This window comes from Nomascus leucogenys, chromosome X (assembly GCF_006542625.1).
Source record: "Nomascus leucogenys isolate Asia chromosome X, Asia_NLE_v1, whole genome shotgun sequence".
Lineage (NCBI taxonomy): Eukaryota > Metazoa > Chordata > Mammalia > Primates > Hylobatidae > Nomascus > Nomascus leucogenys.
The window spans coordinates 35,017,039-35,040,518 of record NC_044406.1 but is presented as its reverse complement, the minus strand read 5'-3'; the positions used below and the strand labels follow the sequence as shown (position 1 = coordinate 35,040,518).

The following is a 23,480-nucleotide window of genomic DNA, read 5'->3' as shown; positions in this document are numbered from 1 at the left end:
AACAGGGAGGAGAGAGTGGGCTCTTCTTTGTATGGTGACTGTGTCTTGCTAGAAATGTGAATAAAGCCCTCAGGATCTTCATTTCTTCTCCAGTCTGAGGGCAGCAGGGGAAGAACCACTGCAATGGCAGTGGCAGAGGGGCTGTCAGTTGCCTCTGGGAACCCCTCCCCAGGGAAATACAAAGCCACTAGCAGAGGGAATGCTCAGCCAAGGGTGGGACGTCTGCGTAGACCCAGGCTTGGGGCCCTGCTTGGTGAAGAGTGTGGGGTGGGAGCCTACATGGAAGAGAAACTGGGCTCCTCTCTGTATGGTGGCTGCAGCATGCTGGAGGCTCCAGTGTAGCAACTCGACCTTTTGTTTTATTCCCTGGCCTGAGTGCAGCAGAGCAGTACCACTGCAGCTGCAATGGCAGAGAAGCTGTGGGCTGTCTCTGGGATTTCCTCCTCAGAAACGCAGAGCTGCTACCGAGTGAAGTGTTTATGTGGAAGTAGAGTGATTGTGCTTGGGGCCCAGGTCAAGAGGCACTGCTCAGTGAAGAGTAGCGGAGGTGGGGACACACGTGAAAACAGTCTGGCCGCTTTTCCTTTAAGGTGACTGCACTGTGCTGTGGGTTCGCGTCAGTCCCCAACTTCTATACTACCTCCAGAGCCTGATGAGAGCATGAGCGTGGATAAACGTCAGCTTGCCTGCTCCCTCTGGGAGCTCTGTCCCAGGGAAGTGCAGAGCTGCTTCCAGCCTGAGAACTCAGGCAGGGCTGGGGTAGACTTGTTAGTGTCCCAAGCTAATGGGCCTTATCCTGCGGCGTGCCCGGGAGGAAAGCCTGCAATCTGTTCCTACTCTGCCCTGTGGATTCGGCCCCTTTCCTGAGGGCCTGAGGGGGAACCTGGCCTGCCCTGTTGCTGGAGCTGCAGCCACTAGTGCCAGGATCGCCGGGGATTCAAGGATCCTGGGACTCCATGCATGCCCCAGCGGTGGCTTTGCCCAGACTCCACGTAGCTCTCCGTGTCAGTCTGGAGTCCCCAGTGAAGCATAGTGGTGGGAGTCATGGGGAATTTCCTGAGCTCATGATGCAAAGGTCCATGTCAGAAGTGTGGGTTCCCGGGGACTCACTCCCTCACCATTTGGGTGGGCAGCGTCGCTTCTCCATGGGTTGCGCTGTTTCCCCAATGAAGTCCAAAGTGTCCACTTGGATGTTCTGGTTGAAGAGGTAGTGTCCACACTCGACTCTTCTCTCTCAGAGCAGCTGCACACTAGCTGCTTCCAGTCAGCCATCTTGGTCCCCTTCTAGGTATGTTTATTGACATGGGTGTGTATTTTCATATGCATGTATAGTTGTGTTTATCTATGTGGGTTGTAGTGGGTTGAGTGCTTTGCACATCTGTGTGAGAGGGCATACTGCCAGGAGTTATCAAACAAATTATGATGGCTCTATTCATTCATCTATGAATTAAATAAACATTATTTGAGCACCTATTCTGTTCTAGCCTCTGGTGGTATAGAGAAGACTAAGACAGAATCCTTGCCTTAAGAAATTTCCATGCTTTTGGGGAGGGGAATATTTAATTACAGTGCAGTGTATTGAGTACGATGATAGGGTAAAACGATAGGGTAAAATACATTGTGGTGTAGAAAATAGAAAGGAAGTGAATCTAATCAGACTAGGATTCCAGTAGTCAGAAAAAGCTTCCTAAAAATTGATGTCTGAGTTAAATCTTGAGATTTGATTAGTTGTGTATGTTTCAGAGGGGCAGCAAGAGGGAGACTGAAAGTGGATACCAGATATAGGACTATTATACAGTATATATAGTTAAGGGCAGCGTCTTCAAGGTGTAGAGAATGTGCAAGCACCTCTGGGAGTAGACAGGTGATACACTGGAGTGAGGAAAATACTAGGACTTTAATAAATTCTATCCTTCAATTATATTTTTTTGTTCTACAATATACATTTTGCATGAATCTAGTAGCATATAATCTTAATATTTGTGTTAGCACAGTACAATATAGTGAGTAAGTAAATAAGTACAAATAAAAAGCGGTTGCAATTTGGAGACCACTGTTTTAGGAAATTGCAAGTAGTTTGATATAGTTGGAGCAAGGGTGTGTGTGTGTGTGTGTGTGAAAAAATGGCAGGAGGTAAATCCAAGTGTGTGTGTGTGTGTGTGTGTGTGTGTGCGTGTGTGTGAAGAAATGGCAGGAGGTAAATTCAAGGGAGCCAGCAATCATCATGCCTTCAATCACCATGACTCCATGCTAGAATCTATCTGCACATTAGAAAAATTTCTACAAATAAAATCACAAAGGAGGGACAATATAGGTGAATTGTTGACAGTTGACAGAATACACTGAAGACAATAACACAAAGGTAAAATTTCATAGACTTGTCTGCATAAACATTTAAAATGTCTTTGTTTAAACATAACTTTTAATGATAGAAAATCAACATATAAGGCATATACTAACAAAATGAAATCCCTTTCTATATTAAAAACTCTTAAAAATTAGCTTTAAAAAGATAAAACCTCCAACAATATGTAAAGTATTATGAATCAATAAAAATAGAAAGCTTAAAAAGCTGTAGAAGCTCAAAAGTCAATAGAAAAATGTATGGTAGACCTGAATAGGCAATATACAATAAAACAGATATAAATGGCCTATAAGCATATGAAAAACGTGTTCATTATTACTCTAAACCAAATAAGTATAAAAAAATGAAGACCACTTTTTTACCTATGAAATTGGTAAAGAGGATAATAAATAGTTTCATGAGGGTATGAAAGACAGGCCAGATACATACAATATGAATAGGAGCATAAATTACTTTACCAGAAAAAAATAAAACTGAATTTTAGTGAGTGATTTTGAAAGAGAGTAGATTGAAGTCAGCATAGTACCAATTGGGCAAGTACTACATAATAATAGCAGTGATAATAATAATAGTGGCAATGATAATGGAGAGTAGAGAACAGGTTGCAGACATAGTAAGGATGTAAGATCTATAGTGTTAACTGAGGATTAGGAAGAAGTCAAGGATAACTCCTGAGAATCCATCTTTGATTTTTAAACAGATGGTGATTTACATGAATGCTCCCTGACTTTACTAAAGAGATCACGCGCACACACACACATAGTTATCACATAGTATTTCAGTTTTGTTTTTTCCTTTTTGAGACAAAAGGTGATTTCTCCTGTCTCTTTTATTTATACTCAGAAAAATGGACAGTATCCATTTCTTTGCCCAGCGCAAATGAATATAAATCACTATGATGTGCTAGAAAGGAAATGTCAAAAGCTTTATACACATACTTTGGTACTGGCATAAAGGCAGACAATTACACCAATGAAACAGAATGCAGCACAAGTAAAAACTCTTCCATATACAGTCAAATGAAAAGTTATTTTTACACCATTTATTGCAGCATTATTCACAAAAGCCAATAGGTGAAAGCAACCCAAACTTCCCTCACCAAATGAATGGATAAATATAATTTGGAATATAAAAATAACAGAATAAGGTTGGGTGTGGTGGCTCATGCCTGTAATCCCAGCACTTTGTGAGGCCAGGGCAGGAGGATCACCTGAGGTCAGGAGCTCAAGACCAGCCTGGCCAACATGGCAAAACCCCGTCTCTACTACAAATACAAAAATTAGCTGGGTGTGGTGGTGGGTGCTTATAATCCCAGCTACTTGGAAGGCTGAGGCAGGAGAATCGCTTGAACCCGGGAGGCAAAGGTTGCAGTGAGCCAAGATGGTGCCACTGCACTCCAGTGGCACTCCAGCCTGGGCGACAGAATGAGACACCATCTCATAACAAAACAAAACAACAACAACAACAACAACAAAAAACCCAGAATATTACTCAGCTTTTAAAAAGCAGGAAATGTAACATCTATTTTTTTTTTTGAGACGGAGTCTCACTCTGTCGCCCAGGCTGGAGTGCAATGGCGCAATCTCGGCTCACTGCAAACTCCGCCTCCCGGGTTCACGCCATTCTCCTGCCTCAGCCTCCCGAGTAGCTGGGACTACAGGCGCCCGCCACCACGCCCAGCTAATTTTTTGTATTTTTAGTAGAGACGGGGTTTCACCATGGTCTCGATCTCCTGACTTCGTGATCCGCCCGCCTCGGCCTCCCAAAGTGCTGAGATTACAAGCGTGAGCCACCACGCCCGGCCAACATCTATTTTAAAGATAAATCTTAATTGTCTTACGATAAGTGTAATAAGTCCATCACAAAAAGTATGAATCCACTTATACGAGTTATCTAAAGTAGTTACACTTTTAAAAAGAGAAAATAGAATGGCATTTGTAAAGGGCCAGTCAATGAGGAAAACAGGTAGTCGATTCACATATAGTATGTATTCATTTTGCAAGATAAAAAAGGTTCTGGTGATATGTTGCCAACAATGGCAATATACTCAACATGATCTAACTATTAATATAAAATTAAAATATTTAAGATTGTAAAAAAAAATAGAAGCTTTACATCCATATGTGATTTAATCTTCATAACACCATATGGCAGCTGTTATTCTACTTTACAGATGAGAAAACACACGCAGGGACATTAAGTGATTTGTTCAAGGTCAAAAACATAATGAGTGCTGGATCTAGGATTTGGATTCAGATCTGTCTGGTCAGTGCCCAATCTGTGAGCATTCTTTGTACCTCAGGCTCACATATTGGTCATTTACAACTTAAATAAAGTAACAAAAGTTAGGCAAAGTAAATATTTTCATTTTGACAAAACCTTTCTCTGGTAAAGAAGGTTCATTCAGCTACAGGTTTTGCTCAGAACTGTAATGGAGCCTAGATTATGACAACCTACTTTATCAGATTTGTTTACTGGATCTGCTAGATATGCCTGTCATGTTTAACCTGCTTTCTACCAGGTGCTTGAATTAGGCTAGAAGTGCTGTGATGACACTTTCAGTATCAACCTAAGTTCTGCAGGTGAAAAGACAGTGACCTGGATGACTTTGTCATTTCACCTACCCAAGACCTTAAATGCCAAGCTCGAATCCCTATCTTCAATGCTCATTATTTCATAATCACATATCTTCAACCTACAAACCTGTATTGACTTCACATCAAGCCCTATGTTAGGCTCTGGCAATACAAAGAGGAATTAGAATGACCTTGTTCTTCGAGGAGTTTATATCTAGATGGGGCATAGACCCCAAAACCTAACACATAACAGAGGGTTGTTAGTGCTATGATTTTGTTAATCTATGGAGTGCAGGGTTACAAAAGAGTGGCATCACACCCAGTTGTAAGTTCAGGGAAGACTTACTGGAGGAGGTGGTACTTGTCCTGAACTAGATGAAGAGGTTGGGAAAGCAGATGCAAAGATTAGGAGGGAAGAGACACCTTTCGGATAGTTGTTTGTCAGGAGCTTAGCATGTGAGGGATGGAAGGGGTTAGGGATGAAGCATAGAGTTTTTCAGACACCAGTCATGAGAGTCGAATGCCAGACAAAGTAGATGGGTCTTGAATCTGTGGAAAATGGAGAATTATTGCGGAGTTATTGGCAGGGGAGTAATATTGTCAGATTTACATATTAGAAACAACACTCTATAAATAAAGGCAGGGTGATCAGCTAGATTATTTGTAGAAATTCATGTAAACGTCAGTGAGATCTGAGCCAGACTGAGTTGAGAGGGAAGGGCTGGATTCTCTCATGAGAATAAGAGAAATGGAAGAATCTGAGGTGATTCTAGATTTTTGGCATGGCTGACTGGGTGGATGAAAATTCCATTTGTAAACCTGTAGGGGCAGCAGTTTGGGGTAGAAAAGGATGAGTTTTGGACTTGTTGAGTTTGAACGATCTGGAAGACATTCACATGGAGATGTCAAAAATGCATTTCCAGTGTCCAGTTTAGGAGACAGATGGGCTGGAGATTTGATGTTCATCAGTACTACCTGTTAGTGATCTTATAAGAATTAAATAATATGCATATGGAAAATATATATGCTTGCCATTTAGTTGTTTGTTGAGCATACTGAATATTTGTATACAAAGGTATACTTACAACACTTTTTTCACAAGCACAACTGAAATAAACTATAACAACTACCACTTATACTATTTACCATAAATTGTGCTAAATGTTTTTACTTATTATCTAGTGTTTGTGGTAACCCTTTGATATACGAGTAGTTATTCCCATTTTTTTCTTATGAGTAAACTGACTAGGAGATATAGTGTAAGTTGGCCAGGGCTACACAGTAGCAGAACTGGGGAATTCCAAGGCCAGTGTTCTTTCTTTTTATTTTATTTCATTTTATTTTATTATTTTTATACTTTAAGTTTTAGGGTACATGTGCACAATGTGCAGGTTTGTTACATATGTATACATGGGCCATGTTGGTGTGCTGCACCCATTAACTCGTCATTTAGCATTAGGTATAGTGTTCTTTCTTATGACTCACTTTCTGTCTTGGGTTACAACAGCACTTAACGACAGGTAGCATTGCACACAGGCAGCTGCTGGGAAGTCTCCGCCTCCATCTCTGGCTAGGAGCCCTGCAGGTGATAATAAACAAGCTCCTGTGGAATTGTGGGTAGACACTGGACTTGTAAACTAAAAGCTTCGTAAGTACCTCTTTGCTTAGCATTTTTCTCGTCCTTTCCCCAGGGTGCACATAACCCTCAAGCACTAGGACCTTGCGGAATCCAGGCTGCGATGGCACCTTCATTTACCGCCCGCATTCAGTTGTTCCTCTTGCAGGCGCTAGGCTTTCTCATAGGCTTAGTAGGCCGAGCAGCTTTAGTCTTAGGGGGCCCAAAATTTGCCTCAAAGACCCCTCGGCCGGTGACTGAACCATTGCTTCTGCTTTCGGGGATGCAGCTGGCCAAGCTGATCCGACAGAGAAAGGTGAGAGTGCAATTCAGAAGAGGCTGGAGGGACGGGTCTTTTAGCGGGATCCAGGGAGCGTAGTGGTGGCGGTGGTTGCGGTTTCCTTTCCATTCTCTACTAGGGCGACTTGACTTAGGAGAGGCATTTATTGGGGATGAAGGGAGACTTCTGGGTGTTGTAGTACGTTTATTTTTACCGAGGACATTTACTGTGGGCATGGGTTGGACTATTTTGGTACCCTCATAGTCCTTCCTATCCGTTTGTCCTATTTGTGCATAATTACTCTGTGTGGGGTAAAGCAGGGGTGAGTTTCAAACTGATTCTCAGCCATGGAAAGTCAGTCTCTCTCTTTCTCTCTCCCTCTCCCTTTCTCTCTCTCTATTCCTCCGTCTCTCACAGGCCCCAAATCAACCTGCTGCTTACCATTCAACCAATTCTTTTTAAAATTGATTTAAAATAAAAGTAGTACTTGGTCTAGGATAGTAAAAGCTGTGTCTACCATATATTTAGTGCATAGTATATGTGAAATACTCTGCCTGGGTACTTAAACATATTCTATTTCACGGATATAGTTATATAGGCAGTATTCATATTTTATGCATAAGGAAACTGAAGTAAAATGATTTGCACAAAAATTGTTGAAAGTTCTAAGTTAAAAAAATTAAGTAGCTCATTCGTTCTCTCTAGAGTTGTGCAGGCAGGATTATTCATATCTGTCATATAAATGATTAGTTACTTGGAGATCTTGGGCTACAGTCTAGTATTGTTTATTTATACTCCGCTTGTTTTCATCTCTCTGCTGTTTCATTTGTTTTTCCTCATTGCTTTATTTCCAGAATCTACAATACTACTTAACAAAGAATAGGCATGCAGCGAATACTTACTGAGTATCTCAGTATGTGTTCCAGAATGTATGAATTATTAATATTTGTATTGTACTCCTGGTTACCTTTCAAAGACATATCCTGTCTTCTTGCCGTAACCCTCCCCAGCCTCTACCCACTCATGCATGCTTTTCTACCAGTTAGGGAGGCAATGGGATGTATTCGGTTGGTGCAAAAGTAATTGTGATTTTGTAATTGAGATTTTGACATTACTTTTAATGGCAAAAATCACAGTTACTTTTGCACCAACCTAATAGTAGAAAGATGATATATTTCAAATTTTGGACTGTCTGTTTATGGCTCTGTGACCTTGTGCCACAGCAATTGCAGATAATACATATCAAGCACCTGGCACATAGGAGATTGCGTAACATAATGATTAGAAGGATGGACTCTAGAGTCAGACTCCCTGGGTTCAGAAATCCTAGATTTTCTACAATCTAGCTCTGTGATCTTAAAAACATTTCTTTTTTTTTTTTTTTGAAACAGAGTCTCGCTTTCTTGCCCGGGCTAGAGTGCAGTGGCGCGATCTGCAAGCTCTGCCTCACGGATTCACGCCATTCTCCTGCCTCAGCCTCCTGAGTAGCTGGGACTACAGGCGCCCGCCACCACGCTTGGCTAATATTTTGTATTTTTAGTAGAGACGGGTTATCACCGTGTTTGCCAGGATGGTCTCGATCTCCTGACCTCGTGATCCACCCGCCTTGGCCTCCCAAAGTGCTGGGATTACAGGCGTGAGCCACTGTGCCCAGCCTTAAAAACATTTCTTAACTTTTTGTGTCTCTGATATCCTTTAAGAAAAATGGATTTGATAGTAGAATCTACCTTTTAGAGTTATTGTCATGAATTAAATGAATTCATATATGTAAAACTTATAGAACATTGGCATACTAGTCCTATATAAATATTAACTATTACTATTATTACTATCATCAGGTTTTTGGTAACTAGCCATTTTTTATTCATGCTTGCCCATGAGACGAGATGATCTAGATATAGTTTATCTAGATTTATAAAAATGTTCTGAAGGGGAGAAGTGGAGTGGATACAAAGTTTTATTTATCCCTTAGTTTCTGCCTTTTTTAAACATGGAAATATTGTTACTGCAAAACAACTAAATTTCTTAAACACCTACCATGTGTCACTTGATAAGGCAAATATTTTACTTAGATTTTTGTAAATTGAATCTTCATAATGACATTTTGAGGTACGTATAATTATCCATCATCTTACAGAGAAGGAAAATAAAGTTAAGAGCTTTCTAATAGCTTGCCCAATACCACATAGCTGGAAAGTGGTAGAGCCAGGTGAATCTTACTAATTTTTGTTGGCACTTTATGGAAGAGTATGCTTCTTGATAACGAGCTCTGATTGAACAGTCAGTTTCCTGTGAGTCAGTGTCTACTGTCTTTTGTTTGCTTTTGTGTCCCTATGATTACTCTTCTATTATTCAGAATTCAGGCTACCACTATGTCATCTGAACCTCCACAGCCTCAGTTGGTATCCAAGGTTGGGCCTTGCCAAAAATACATCAACTTATGGCCACCAACATACATAGCCTGGTCATCGTTTTTGCACATTTGGATATTTGATTTTGTTGATGATCCGAAAGTCAATGAGATTTTGAAACCATAAGTCCCACCCTTTATTCATCTCCTTTGTTAGGAGACAAGGGTAGAAAGAGGCTTCATTGCATGACCTTTTTTACTCTCAGATTTTTGAAACGTGTGCTCATGTTACCTATTTATAATAAATATAATCAATACTTTAGAAAATTAGAAAAAAGTGTTTTCAGTTTTTAGATAAGTAATAAAAAATATCACTAGTTCCTCCTTTAGTCTGTCCATACGGAGTAATATGGTGCAGCCATTAATAAGTATGAAGTTGATCTGAAGGAACAGATATGTAAATAGTTCTGAATTATGTTAAGTGGTAAAAATATAAGGTACTGAACAATGAATATAATATGATTCCTTTTGTGTGAAGAAGGGAGAGAGAGCTCAAGAGAGGGGAGAAGGGAATAAGGGAGTGAGGGAGGGAAAGAGAGAGAGAGTGAGAAGCTTTCACTTTTCATTTGTACTTTTCTGTAGTGAGTGGATTTTCTAATCATGTACCTAGTCTTCATTTCTCTTATGACGGCAAGGTTCATTTGGAATAAGCAAACACAAATATCCAGGCTCAGCTATGTGACTTTGGTTAAGTCACTTAACCTCAGTGAGCCTCAATGACTTCATCTCTAAAATGGGGATAACATTACATGTGTTGCTAGGAAGATTTAATGACATAATATATATAAAGTTCTTGGCATATAATAAGTATTTAGAAAATGGCAATTATGGTCATGTTAACTTCTACCTCTAATCCCTGCTTTTTTTTTTCTTTTTTTTCTCACGTCCTGCATGCTACAAACTCAATTAGGGTAGCAGTTGCAGTTGAAGATCTTTGGGGTTGTATACGTTGATGGAGTGACCAGGTGCTAGACATCAGCTTGACAATCCAGGCTCTTAATGCTAGAGCTGTGTATACACTAGACTATTGAGTTATGGTGGCTGAAATCTCTGTCTGTGCATGCATTTAACAAACATTTACTGAAAACCTACTAGATGCATAATTCTAAAGGACAAGTAGAGTTAACCCAAAAGAAAAAGTACATATAACTTTCTTTTATAATTTTATAAATCTCCCCTGTATCTATGGTTGTACCTTTTTTTCATTCTTAGTACCAACCATTTTTCTGCACACACTCTTTCTGCATCATGCTTGTTGCAGTTTATCCGTTTGATAGATATTTAAAAGTTAGTTCATCTTTTTATACTGGTTTTGTTGTTACGGTTCCTATTTTATTTCTGTTATTAAATTTTATCTTGATCTTGTTATTCTTTAAGAAATTCCTTTATTTTTCTATTATTTTAAGTTGAATACCTTATATGTTGTCTTACTTTTTATAAATAAAAGCATATTAGGACAATTTTAGCCATAGACAATAGATTAGATAAGAAATGATCCTCTTTTTGTGAATTTCCTGATAATTTGCCATTTTAGTTTTGTTTACCTCTTAGATCCATTGGTTATATGGAAGAATGTTTTTGAAATAATTAAGCCTTCTAAATATCACTGTTTAATTTTGGGTTTCTAATATTTCTAGATTATGATAATTTGTCAAATTGACTTAGAAATTCTCTAAAACCATTTGGGATTTAAGATTTGCTTTGTGTGACATGACTATTTTGTGTTAATGATTGATGAATAAAGAGCATATTCTTGATGGAGTAAAAATTTTCCCTCACTATGCATTTGAGCATGTTGGTTGTATTATTAAATTCTTGGATATATCCTCACTTTTTACTCCTTGGTCTGTGAGTCTCTGAGAGAGCTATATTGTTTGCTACTGTACTTATACATCCGGTCAACTTCTCTTTGTATTTGTAGTATATGCTTCATGTATTTGCTTGCTTTATTAATACAGAAAAGTACACGACTGTTATAGCGTCCTCATATATCATACCATGTTAGGTTTTAGTTTTAAAATTTGCTTTCTCTGATATTAATGATACCACCTCAGCTTTCTTATTGTTTGTTTTCACCTAGTATATCTTTGCCTAGCTCTTTGTTTTCAATCTTTCATTGTCTTTTTGTTCTAGATGAATTTCATATAAACATTGTATAGCTGAGCTTTTTTTAAAACCAAATTTAATGTTTTTGCCCTCTGGCAGGGGAATTCAGTCCTTCACACTTATTATGTAATTGGTTTAATCCTTTTCACTTGATGTAATGCTTATAATTTATCACACTTGCTTTTTCTTTTCCTTTCCTTCTTTTTTCTGGCTTGATCTGATTTCTTTTTAATTATTTTTCTCTCCTCATTACTTGGGGGTTCTGTTTTGCTTTGCAGTTTTCTAATGTTTATTGTCTCATGTCTAAGAATTAACATTAAAACTACAATTGTATATAATTGTATATAATAATTAAATAATAATCCTGTGGCACCCACCCAGGATGTTTTACTCATCCCTGCTCACATGCTTAACTTAAGACGTTTGGTTTGGTGTTGGTAAATTTAGCAAACAAAAGTACAATATACTTAGCTAAATTTAAATTCAAGATAAATAACAAATAGATTTCAGTATAATCATCCCCATGCAATAATTGGGACATATTGATACTAAAAATTACTCTCTATTCACTTGAAATTCAAATTTAACTTGATTTCCCATATTTTATCTGGAAACCCTACCTTTATGCCCTTTTATGTCTCCACTCCCCAGAGACAGAGTTGATGTATACTGTTAAGCTTCAGGGTATTACTGAAACGATATCTATTTTTTAATTGATTATTTACTAGAACAAAATATTTGCTAGTTTAGTATATATACATAATATCTCTGAACTCCAATTTATATTTAATTTCAGCAGAGTTTATTCCTTTTATCCCTCCTCATTGTTTGGAACTTTCTTATACTGGTATATTCCTGACTTCTTATCTTCAAAGTAGACATCTTGCACCTACCTCCTTAGCCTCATATTTTGCTTCACGGGGGACTACACTGGGTAATTCACTGAAAGTATCTCAAAAAATGATTAATGTACACAGGAGTCTTTCAGGAAATACTTGTTGAATGAATTGTTTAGTGAATAAATGGCTGCTAACTAAAATATTGTATTTTGCAGGTGAAGTGTATAGATGTTGTTCAGGCTTATATCAACAGAATCAAGGATGTGAACCCAGTGATCAATGGAATTGTCAAGTACAGGTGAGCATTTCCACTCTCTCAAGGAGTGATTTATGGTGGTTTTTGTTCTACATCTGTGGTCATGCCACCTTAGCATATTTCCTAGATTCTTCTTTCTCTGTGTCCTTCCCTTGTTCTCACTGGGAACTTCTCTGACTTCTAATTTCAGTATTTTGTCCTTTGTTGAGTGTTTATGATTATTTGTCTGCATCCTCCTCCTATTAACTGCAAGATCCTTGATGGCAAGGACTAAATTTTGTTGTTTTTGCATATCCAACATCCAGAACAAGGTCTACAGTTTGGTAGGCATCATCGAACATTTACTGAATAGATTAATATTTGGTAGTGACTCTAATAGGAGAACCCTCCCCACATATGCACACTTTTTCCAATGTGTATTTAGCATAGTAGATAGTGTTTTATATAGGTATCATATACGTTACTTCTGTGTCTCTATTGCCAAGTAAACACTTCTCAGCAGCTCTGAGGTATTAGAGGGCCAAAAACTTGGATTATTCTCTTTGTAATATTCTGTTTAATGGGTAGCACAGTTCTTCTTAGCAGGCATGACATAGAGTGCCATTGTGTAGATCTCAGCCATTCATGTACCATCTTTAGGATTTTTGTCTTGTTTGCACGTCAGCTCTGTTGTTGTTAATATACTTATTAAAATTGAGTCATTTATTCTAACTTAATCATTTTAAAATGAAACTTTGTATCACTATGCATATTATAAACCTATCCTTTAACATGGATGGTTAATGTAAATCAAATGAAAACTAGCCAATATCATGAAATTATAGACATTTAAAATATTTTAATGAAAGTACTGCATGAAATGGATTTGTATCATAATAGATACTTTATACATGTTTTCTCATTTGATCATCTCAACAGCATTTCAAAAAAAGTATGTGACAAAGCCATGATTCAAGAATATGGATATGTGACACCAAGCTTACATAACAGAACTATGGGGTGGTTCTATGTTTCAGGGGGTCCTGACTTGTCTCTCTCTTCTATGAACCAACTTTTACCTGAAATGTAATTTGGGGGTACTTTTTGGGCAGAGTGTATCTTTAAACATTTGAGAGAGATTCTATTATTTAAATTTTCTGTTGCCTTTTAAAAAGGAGTTTCGAAGAAGGGGGTCAGTTGTTGTAGAGCTCGTTTTTGTGTATGAGGACATAGATAAAGATCTGAGAGAAAATCAAATTTTTGACCTTGTTGAAAATAATGAGTTTGGGCTAGTACTGGGAGACTGGAGAGGGTGCTTGTGGGTAAATGGGGGGAGCATGGCAGGGCAGTGACCGTCAGGGTATTGGAGATTTGAAGAAAGAGAAAACAGGACTGCTTCTAAGACAGATACCTTAGGTAAAATAAAAAGATGTTCAGAAATAATTTTATGAAGTTTATGCATGCTATGTGTGACATCTGTGCTTTTTTCCTCCCTCCTGTAAAGGGCCCCGAAACGGGCTTACTGTCCTGATAACAGTGTTTTTATTTTACTAGAAATTTAAAACACTGGCATTAAGATGAAAAATATGTGTAAAGCACCTAGTATAGAACCTTACATCAATCCCTCAGTGTTAGCTCTTTTATTGTTGTGGTTGTTACTACAACATGAGCTCAATAAATGGAGCTGTCCTTATGATTACACACAGTTCTATTGCATTGTTATCCCTGTTTGCTTGGCACTAAAACTTACTCTCAAGGCAGTTCAGTGATTAAAATCACACAGCTACGAAATAGTAGGAAGATATGTGAACTTAATTATGCTGGCTTCTAGCTTTGTCTTTCTTTGGCTTCCAGCTTTGTGTTTGTGATTGACTGATGAGAAAATATTCACTGCTTTTTTACCTTCTTCCCAAACCTGTTCTTCCATCCAGTCACACAAATCTATCTTCTAACTCTAATAGTCAACAAGTTTACTGGCTCTTCTTCTTTATTTATCATCCTGTCAAACTTGTTTTCCTTCATGTCCTATTCTAATCGTACAGAACTACTCTATTTCTCCTGATCCATTTATGCTCTCTATCATCTGCATAACTTTGCACATGTTATTACTTTTGCCTGGAGCACTTTCCCTTTCCCCACCTCTCCTTTATTTGGCTTAGTTAATTTTTTAGGACTCAGTCCAGTTCTCAGTTTTACATTATCTAATCATCTCAGTCTCTGTGAGATTTCTACTCTGAGCTCCCAGAGCACATTGTGCTCATGTCACTTTTGTATCATGAAGGGCACAGAAACCACACTATTTTTAACAAAGAATTTAATATAGGGAATTGGTAGAATAGATGTTTAAGGACTGAAAAAACAAACAAAAAATGTAACACTGAAGTAACACCAAGATGATAACTGCAGGAAACAGTAAACTGAGGGAACACCCTAGGTATGAGGGAAAAAAGGGAAGAAATTGGGATTATCGGAATCTAGGAGCTCAAAGGAAATGCCTGCAGAGCTGGGACCAAGACATCTGTGAGGAGGGTGTTGCCTGGCTGCTGCTTCTACCTCAGAAACTTTGAAAAGGGACCTCATATTCAGAGCTGTGGTTCAGAATTCTGAGAAGCAGCTGCCAGCTGACTGGTGCCAGTATTTCTGAGGGGGTGTGATGAGACTGGTTCTAGAGTGTGGGAAGAAATAGGAAACTGGAATCAACTACTGTTGCCTAATTGAAAGGCTATTGTTGAAACAATGGTGTCAGGAACAGCAAGCAAACTGGAAGAAACAAACCCCTTCACCTCTTTTCTTTCCTCCTAGTCTTTCTCTACCAGCCATATTTGAAGGATCCAAGAGGGCACAAATTATCAAAGGAAAGTTTAGTTTTCTGAGTCCCATCAGAAAGTGGCATATAGAGGGGGTGCAGCCAAGATGGCCAAATAGGAACAGCTCCAGTCTACAGCTCCCAGCGTGAGTGATGCAGAAGATGGGTGATTTCTGCATTTCCAACTGAGGTACCGGGTTCATCTCACTGGGGAGTGCCGGACAGTGGGTGCAGGACAGTGGGTGCAGTGCACCGTGCATGAGCCACAGCAGGGCGAGGCATCACCTCACCCGGGAAGCACAAGGGGTAAGGGAATTCCCTTTCCTAGTCAAAGAAAGGGGTGGGGGAGGGATAGCATTAGGAGATATACCTAATGCTAAATGATGAGTTAATGGGTGCAGCACACCAACATGGCACATGTATACATATGTAACAAACCTGCACGTTGTGCACATATATCCTAAAACTTATAGTAATAATAATAAAAAAAGAAATATCTTCACATAAAATCTATTAAAAAAAAAGAAAGTGGCATATAGAATACTTGTTTCAGGGCTGAGAGATTATAGTATAAAAACTGGTTCAACATTGCATAGTCATTGTGGTCTTGATTGTCTCACCCACCAGACTGTGAGTTCCTCAGTGGCATGGACCATATCTTTTTCATCTTATTGTCTTCAGTGTCTAGAACATGATCAGATATTTAGCATTTCTTCAGTAATTAACGAATTAATATACCTGTGTTTAGACAATGTTTGTTTTGGAGCTCCTGAATGCAGTTTCATCTTATGCTCTGCAACCTGTTGGCTTCCTATGTCTTCCTGGATTGTGATTTATTGTTCACTGTTTTTCTTGCTTGCCTGGAAAAGTACGAATTTGTTACTAGTTTCAGACTTTGCTCCCTGGAGCATCTATTGTCATGCATTTCATCCAATAAGTATATTCTTCCCAATCTTTGAATGACATAGAAAATGGCCAAGGCAAACTTTCTGGGAGCCCTAGAGTCCAGAGATGTCAAGACTCAAAATACACACTTACAGAATCACACAGACCTGGGACAAAATTCTTCCTCTGTTAGTTATTGTATGAACTTAGGCATGTTTTTGAATCTCTCTGGATCTTTGTTTTATTCTTTCTAAAGGGGAAAATAATATGGACCCTCAAAATTTATAGTTTTATGGATTTAAATGCTTGAAAACACTTTCATTCACTTATCCCACAAATGGTTATTGAATGCTTACTATACGCCTGGTAGCATGCTAGGTGTTGAAGATGTAAAGATAAACTCAACAGTCCCTGACTTCTTTCAGCTCCCAGTCTGGTGGTTGAAGCATGCAAATAACCATTATTTACAGCACAGTGGAATTAGTGCTCTGATAGGGGAAGAAAAGAGTACTGTGGGAGCATAGAGAAGGTTACTGATCCAAGACTGGAGAGGTGTCAGAAAAGGCTTCCTGGAGAAAGTGATATAATGTGCTGCTTTCCACTAAAAAGCTATCTAAGGGGTAGAATCCTCCTTGGATTTCGCTCCCCTGCCACTGGCTGTACTCGAATCACTGAGCAAGTGCAGGATTTCAAGATGTATAGATTTTTTAAAAACCCTCTCAGACCTCAATAAATCTTTCACTCAACCCACATTGGCCAGCCTGTGTATCATCTGGTGTCACAGCCACCCTTAGGCCTCATCCTGTTGTCCAAGGGTAAGGATTTTTGGCTGAGGTGCCTTGTTTCAGCTTGGCTGAAACTATGGGGATTTGCTTGGTCTCAGGAGTCTAGTGCTGCCCTGTGGCACTGAGGCCACGTGTAAGGGTATCCAATTTCCTTTATGCCTTTATCAACCTTCCCTTGGAAGTTCTCTGCTTGTGCTGATTGTATGTGGCTGAAGTTTGGGCAATGCTAATGAAGGGGATTTCGAGACCTTAGGAAAGTGTACATAGTTAAGGCACTACCTTTTCTCCATCCTTGGAAAGAACAGGACTGGGGAGCCTGACTGCCCTGCCCCACCTGGTTGGGAAACTCCTGGGAGACAGGTGTGGCGGAACCCTGTCTTGCATCAACAAATATTGTGCCAGTAAATGGTGCTGATAACATCAGTATTGGTAGGACTTGTTGAAGAAATAGCTGCTGCAGTTCTTCTCATTGTTTTTCTGATATAGAGACTTGTAACCCACTTCCTAAATTTCATATTGCCACTTCCCTAAGCTCTGTGGTTTGGGTGACATGGCTTTGGCTTAATCTTCTGTAATCCTAATCCTTTGATTTTCCTGACAAGAATTTTGTTGACTGTCAGTAGAACCTGATGATATTAGTAATGATGATAGTGATAGCCACGATTTACTGAATGGCTCTTCTGTGCTAAGTACTGTGTTTATGCATTATCACATTTAAATAACAAAGCTTGTAGATTTTATTGTTACCACCATTTTATAGCTGGAGAAACAGTTTAGGAAGTTGTCACTTGCAAGGTTATATAACCACCTCAGATCAGTCTTTCTCCAAAGCCTGGGATTTGACTATTGGGCTACACTGCTTTTTGTATAGCCAGGTTCTTTGTGTTTGTAAGAGGCCAGATTGCAACATTCTCAGATTAATATTTTGCCGTGCCTAATTCACTACCAAAATTGTCTCTTTTTTTTTTAACATAAGTAAGCTTCTAAAAAATGTAGTCAATACTTATTTTTCTGAATCCTTACCTCTAACTTACACCTACCTACACTCACTGAAATCTAGCTTCTGTTCCTACCACTCAATTAAAAATAACCTGCTGGCTGGGTGCGGTGGCTCACACCTATAATCCCAGCACTTTGGGAGGCTGAGGCGGGCAGATTACCTGAGGTCAGGAGTTTGAGACCAGACTGGCCAATATGGTGAAACCCCGTCTCTACTAAAAATACAAAAATTAGCTGGGTGTGGTGGCACATGCCTGTAATCCCAGCTAGTCAGGAGGCCAAGGCAGGAGAATTACTTGAGCCCAGGAGGTGGAGGTTGCAGTGAGCCGAGATCATGCCATTGCACTCCAGCCTGGCCGACAGAGAGAGACTCTGTCTCAAAAACAAAACAAAACAAAAAACAAAACAAAACAAACAAACAAAAGAGCCTGCTAACTCTATCAGTTTGGGTTGTTTCCACTGCAAATAACAGAAAACCCAATTCAAAATGACTGAAAGCAATTGGGAAAATATACTATCCCACAAACCAGTAAGTCTTTTGGTAGGTTAGCTCTAGAATTGATTGACTCAGCAGCTGAAAAATGTCATCATCAACCTGTTTTCAGTCTTTTGCCTTGGACATCCTAGTTTGTCAGCCTTATTAGACTAGATCTTCTCATTGTCATAAGATGGCTGCTATGCCTTATGTCTCAAGAGCCAAAATTGTGACCAGATACCACTGATAAACCAATTTTTGGCAAAGTGAATAACATCACTGTTATTGCACTAAACGAATAAGAAATCACACACTTAAGGTTAGAGATTGGGCCTATTTCCTGTAAGGCATATGGCAGTACAATAAAGAGAGTTGCCTGAAAAATTGAAGTCATATTTATAAAGGGCAAAAGTGGATTTTGGATAGGCAGCCAACAATGTCTGCAACTCTTGACAATGTGACTTTGGATGAGTCCTTAACCTCTCTTTACCTCAGTTTCCTCATAACCATAATGAAGCAGTTGTTATGTACCTAATGGGATTATTGTGAGGATGGAACAACTTAGTGAATTTAAAACACAATAACTGGCACATAAAATAGACTCATACATGTTGGTCTTATTATCAAAATGATAATTGTCCTGTTCTTGAAGTCATTGCTACCTTTGGCTTCTAGACAGTGCTCTTCTATTATTTTATTATTTAACTCTTACACATCTAAATACATTTTATTCTTCCTTAAGGTATGATTCTGTAATTTTGTATGTGTGTATATGTGTATAATAGTTCATGTAGTTATAAATATACTTAGCCTTGGTCTTCTATGACTTCAAATATCATTTGAACCCTGATAACTCCTGGAACTTTGTCTGCAGCCCAGACCTTTGCTCTGAGCTCAATTCCCATATATGTATATCTACCTACTTGACACCTCTAGCAGGAAGTCACATGGGCACCAAAAGCCAAAATAATTAAAATCAAACTCATGAAATGAAAATTTCAGTGAATGACATTACCATCTACCATAAGCCAGAAAAACTGGAAAAAAAATTCCTTCATCCCCCACATTCTAACCTTCTAATATTTTATATGAGTTCTGCCTTCTAAATATCTCTCTCAAGATCTCATCTCTAAATAACTCTACTTTTCTCTATCTCAACTGCTGTCACTTTAGTCCCAATCACCATCATCTTTGCCTACTGCGGTAATCTTTATATTTCTAGTTTTGCTCTCCCTTCCCCATACTTTTTATGTTGCAGAAGCCAAAGGATATCTGTAAATCACTAAAGAGATTATGCCCCTTTCCTGCTTTAAACATTTCAATATCCAGACTCCCTAGAACGCCATGTAAGGGCCCTTTGTAATCTGGCATACTTTAGTTTTTCAGCTTTATCTTGTGCCCGTCTCCCACAAATAACTTCCTTTTTACTCCACCTTGGTATTTTTGCTATTCATCTGAAGGGTCCCTTCTAGTTCAATCCAGCTTTTCGAGTTATTTTCACCTCCTAATCACAGACTTTCTCCTTCAGCTACTAGCCCATCTGATATCTATCTCTGTGAGTACTCTTTTCCTCAGACTGCTTGCAGACTGGGACACTGTGCCTCAAGGTTTTCTTCCCTAACGTTTCGTAAACACAAGGCTACAGGCCCTTTTGCCTTGGATGAGGCTCACATCCAGAGAAGCTTTTAGTAACTAGCAATCTTAGGCATGTGGATGCTTTACTGAAGTTCCAAGTTTGTGCCTATTGGAAATATTGGTCTTAGGTACCCAATTCCTTCTGAATTGGCAACTGAAAGCTTTTTTATTTCCAGAAAGTGGGTAACTTCAACTTCACACCCTTCTGCTTCTTTTTGTGCAACCAAAGTGTGAGGGATGGGATATAAGCAAAGCAAAAAGTGTCCTTTTCCCCAAGTAGACAGTATGTATCTGCAAGGCCCCCAGAATGTGTAACACTTAGAGTGCTGGCCTTTGCTCTACAAATGGTAATGATGCTACCTTGTAACTAGCTATAGACACACAGAAATGTCTATAGTTTCTAAATGGCTATGCTTACAATGATTCTTTTCATTGCAATAGAATTGTACTTTTACTGGCTTATGGGTGTGAAAAGGTAGTGGTGTGGCCAATAATCATACAGATCCTCACAATTTTACAAATTATGAGACATTTGAACAACTAGACCCTGGGAAGTTCAGGGACTGATGTAGCTCTGCAATCTAAAAAGTAGGAGATTTGTGAGCCTTCATTTTAAAGCCCTGCCGTTAATGTGTTCTAACCAACCCCAGTCCTTCTTTCTTTTAGTTGAACCTCTAGGGAAAGAGATAATTTTATTTGTTTCACTTGGCTCAGGTGTCCAATACACCAAGACTAGCAGCATCTTGTGTGTATATATATATATATGTATATATATTTGTATATATACGTGTATATATATATATATTTGTATATATACGTATATATGTATATATTTGTGTATATATGTATATATGTGTATATATAGATATGTATATATATGTGTGTATATATGTATATATATACACACACACTTTATATATATATACACTGTATATACATTATATATATACTATATATGTGCTATATATAGTATATATATACACACACATACACACACACACAGACACACACACGCACACATATATATATATAGCCTTTGTTCTCTCAGTACCGCTGGCCCACCAATAGGTTTATATACATGACAACAGAGTTTTTACCTCTATCAGTGGGCCAGCAGTACTCAGAAAACAAAGGCTATGCAAATAACCGAATAAGTTTTCATTAAAATGGGCCATGTTTTCTCATCCCTTCATCTTTCTATTCTCTCTGTTTGAGGTTCTTCATCTCTATAATAAGAAGCATTAGTAATATCAGTGATAGTTAGCACTTGCGTGCTTACAATGTTCCAGGTACTGTTGTAGTGCTTTACAAATGCAGTAGCTAACTGCATAATATCAACAATTCTATGAGGTGATTATTTTTAGCTCCATTATACAGATGAGGAAACTGAAATACAGAAAGGTTAAGTAACTTTCCAAAGGAGATACAGTAAATAGTGGAGCTAAGATACAAAACTATGCATTCTCTCTCTAGATTAATATTGTTCAATAGAAATAAATTATGAGGGAAATATGCAATTTTACATATTCTAGCAGCTGTATTTTAAAAAGTGAAAAGAAACAGGTGGAATTAATTTTCATAGTACATATTATTTAACTAAATATGTCAAAATACTTTCAACATATTGCATTAGCCACATTTTTAAAATATAATTTCAACTTTTATTTTAAACATTTCTTTTTTTAAATTTTATTATTATTATACTTTAAGTTTTAGGGTACATGTGCACAATGTGCAGGTTTGTTACATATGTATACATGTGCCATGTTGGTGTGCTGCACCCATTAACTCGTCATTTAGCATTAGGTATATCTCCTAATGCTGTCCCTCCCCCCGCCCCCCACCCCACAACAGTCCCCGGAGTGTGATGTTCCCCTTCCTGTGTCCATGTGTTCTCATAGTTCACTTCCCACCTATGAGTGAAAACATGCGGTGTTTGGTTTCTTGCCCTTGCAATAGTTTACTGAGAATGATGATTTCCAGTTTCATCCATGTCCCTACAAAGGACATGAATTCATCATTTTTTATGGCTGCATAGTATTCCATGGAGTATATGTGCCACATTTTCTTAATACAGTCTATTGTTGTTGGACATTTGGATTGGTTCCAAGTCTTTACTATTCTGAATAGTGCTGCAATAAACATACGTGTGCATGTGTCTTTATAACAGCATGATTTATAGTCCTTTGGGTATGTACCCAGGAATGGGATGGCTGGGTCAAATGGTGTTTCTAGTTCTAGATCCCTGAGGAATCGCCACACTGACTTCCACAATGGTTGAACTAGTTTCCAGTCCCACCAACAGTGTAAAAGTGTTCCTATTTCTCCACATCCTCTCCAACACCTGTTGTTTCCTGACTTTTTAATGATCACCATTCTAACTGGTATGAGATGGTATCTCATTGTGGTTTTGATTTGCATTTCTCTGATGGGCAGTGATGGTGAGCATTTTTTCATGTGTTTTTTGGCTGCATAAATGTCTTCTTTTGAGAAGTATCTGTTCATATCCTTTGCCCATTTTTTGATGGGATTGTTTGTTTTTTTTCTTGTAAATTTGTTTGAGTTCATTGTAGATTCTGGATATTAGCCCTTTGTCAAATGAGTAGGTTGCAAAAATTTTCCCCCATTTTGTAGGTTGCCTGTTCACTCTGATGGTAGTTTCTTTCACTGTGCAGAAGCTCTTTAGTTTAATTAGATCCCATTTGTCAATTTTGGCTTTTGTTGCCATTGCTTTTGGTGTCTTAGACATGAAGCCCTTCCAATGCCTATGTCCTGAATGGTAATGCCTAGGTTTTCTTCTAGAGTTTTTATGGTTTTAGGTCTAACATTTAAGTCTTTAATCCATCTTGAATTAGTTTTTGTATAAGGTGTAAGGAAGGGATACAGTTTCAGTTTTCTGCATATGGCTAGCCAGTTTTCCCAGCACCATTTATTAAATAGGGAATCCTTTCCCCATTGCTTGTTTTTGTCAGGTTTGTCAAAGATCAGATAGTTGTAGATATGGGGCGTTATTTCTGAGGGCTCTGTTCTGTTCCATTGGTCTATATCTCTGTTGTGGTACCAGTACCATGCTGTTTTGGTTACTGTAGCCTTGTAGTATAGTTTGAAGTCAGGTAGCGTGATGCCTCCAGCTTTTTTCTTTTGGCTTAGGATGACTTGGCAATGCAGGCTCTTTTTTGGTTCCATATGAACTTTAGTATTTTCCAATTCTGTGAAGAAAGTCATTGGTAGCTTGATGGGGATGGCATTGAATCCATAAATTACCTTGGGCGGTATGGCCATTTTTGTGATATTGATTCTTCCAACCCATGAGAATGGAATGTCCTTCCATTTGTCTGTATCCTCTTTTATTTCATTGAGCAGTGGTTTGTAGTTCTCTTTGAAGAGGTCCTTCACATCCCTTCTAAGTTGTATTCCTAGGTATTTTATTCTCTTTGAAGCAATTGTGAATGGGAGTTCACTCATGATT

The 23,480-nt window shown here is 38.5% G+C and overlaps 1 protein-coding gene across 1 annotated transcript in view; it reads left to right on the top strand.

Moving 5' to 3' along the window:
• The first annotated feature begins 6,577 nt into the window (after positions 1-6,577).
• The window catches only part of FAAH2 (fatty acid amide hydrolase 2), a 218,276-nt gene continuing 201,373 nt past the window's right edge, over positions 6,578-23,480 (top strand). The window contains exons 1-2 of the mRNA XM_030806665.1: positions 6,578-6,872; positions 12,407-12,489. Coding sequence (XP_030662525.1) covers positions 6,681-6,872; positions 12,407-12,489 — 275 coding nt within the window. The 5' untranslated portion in view covers positions 6,578-6,680. The remainder of the gene's footprint in view (positions 6,873-12,406; positions 12,490-23,480) is intronic.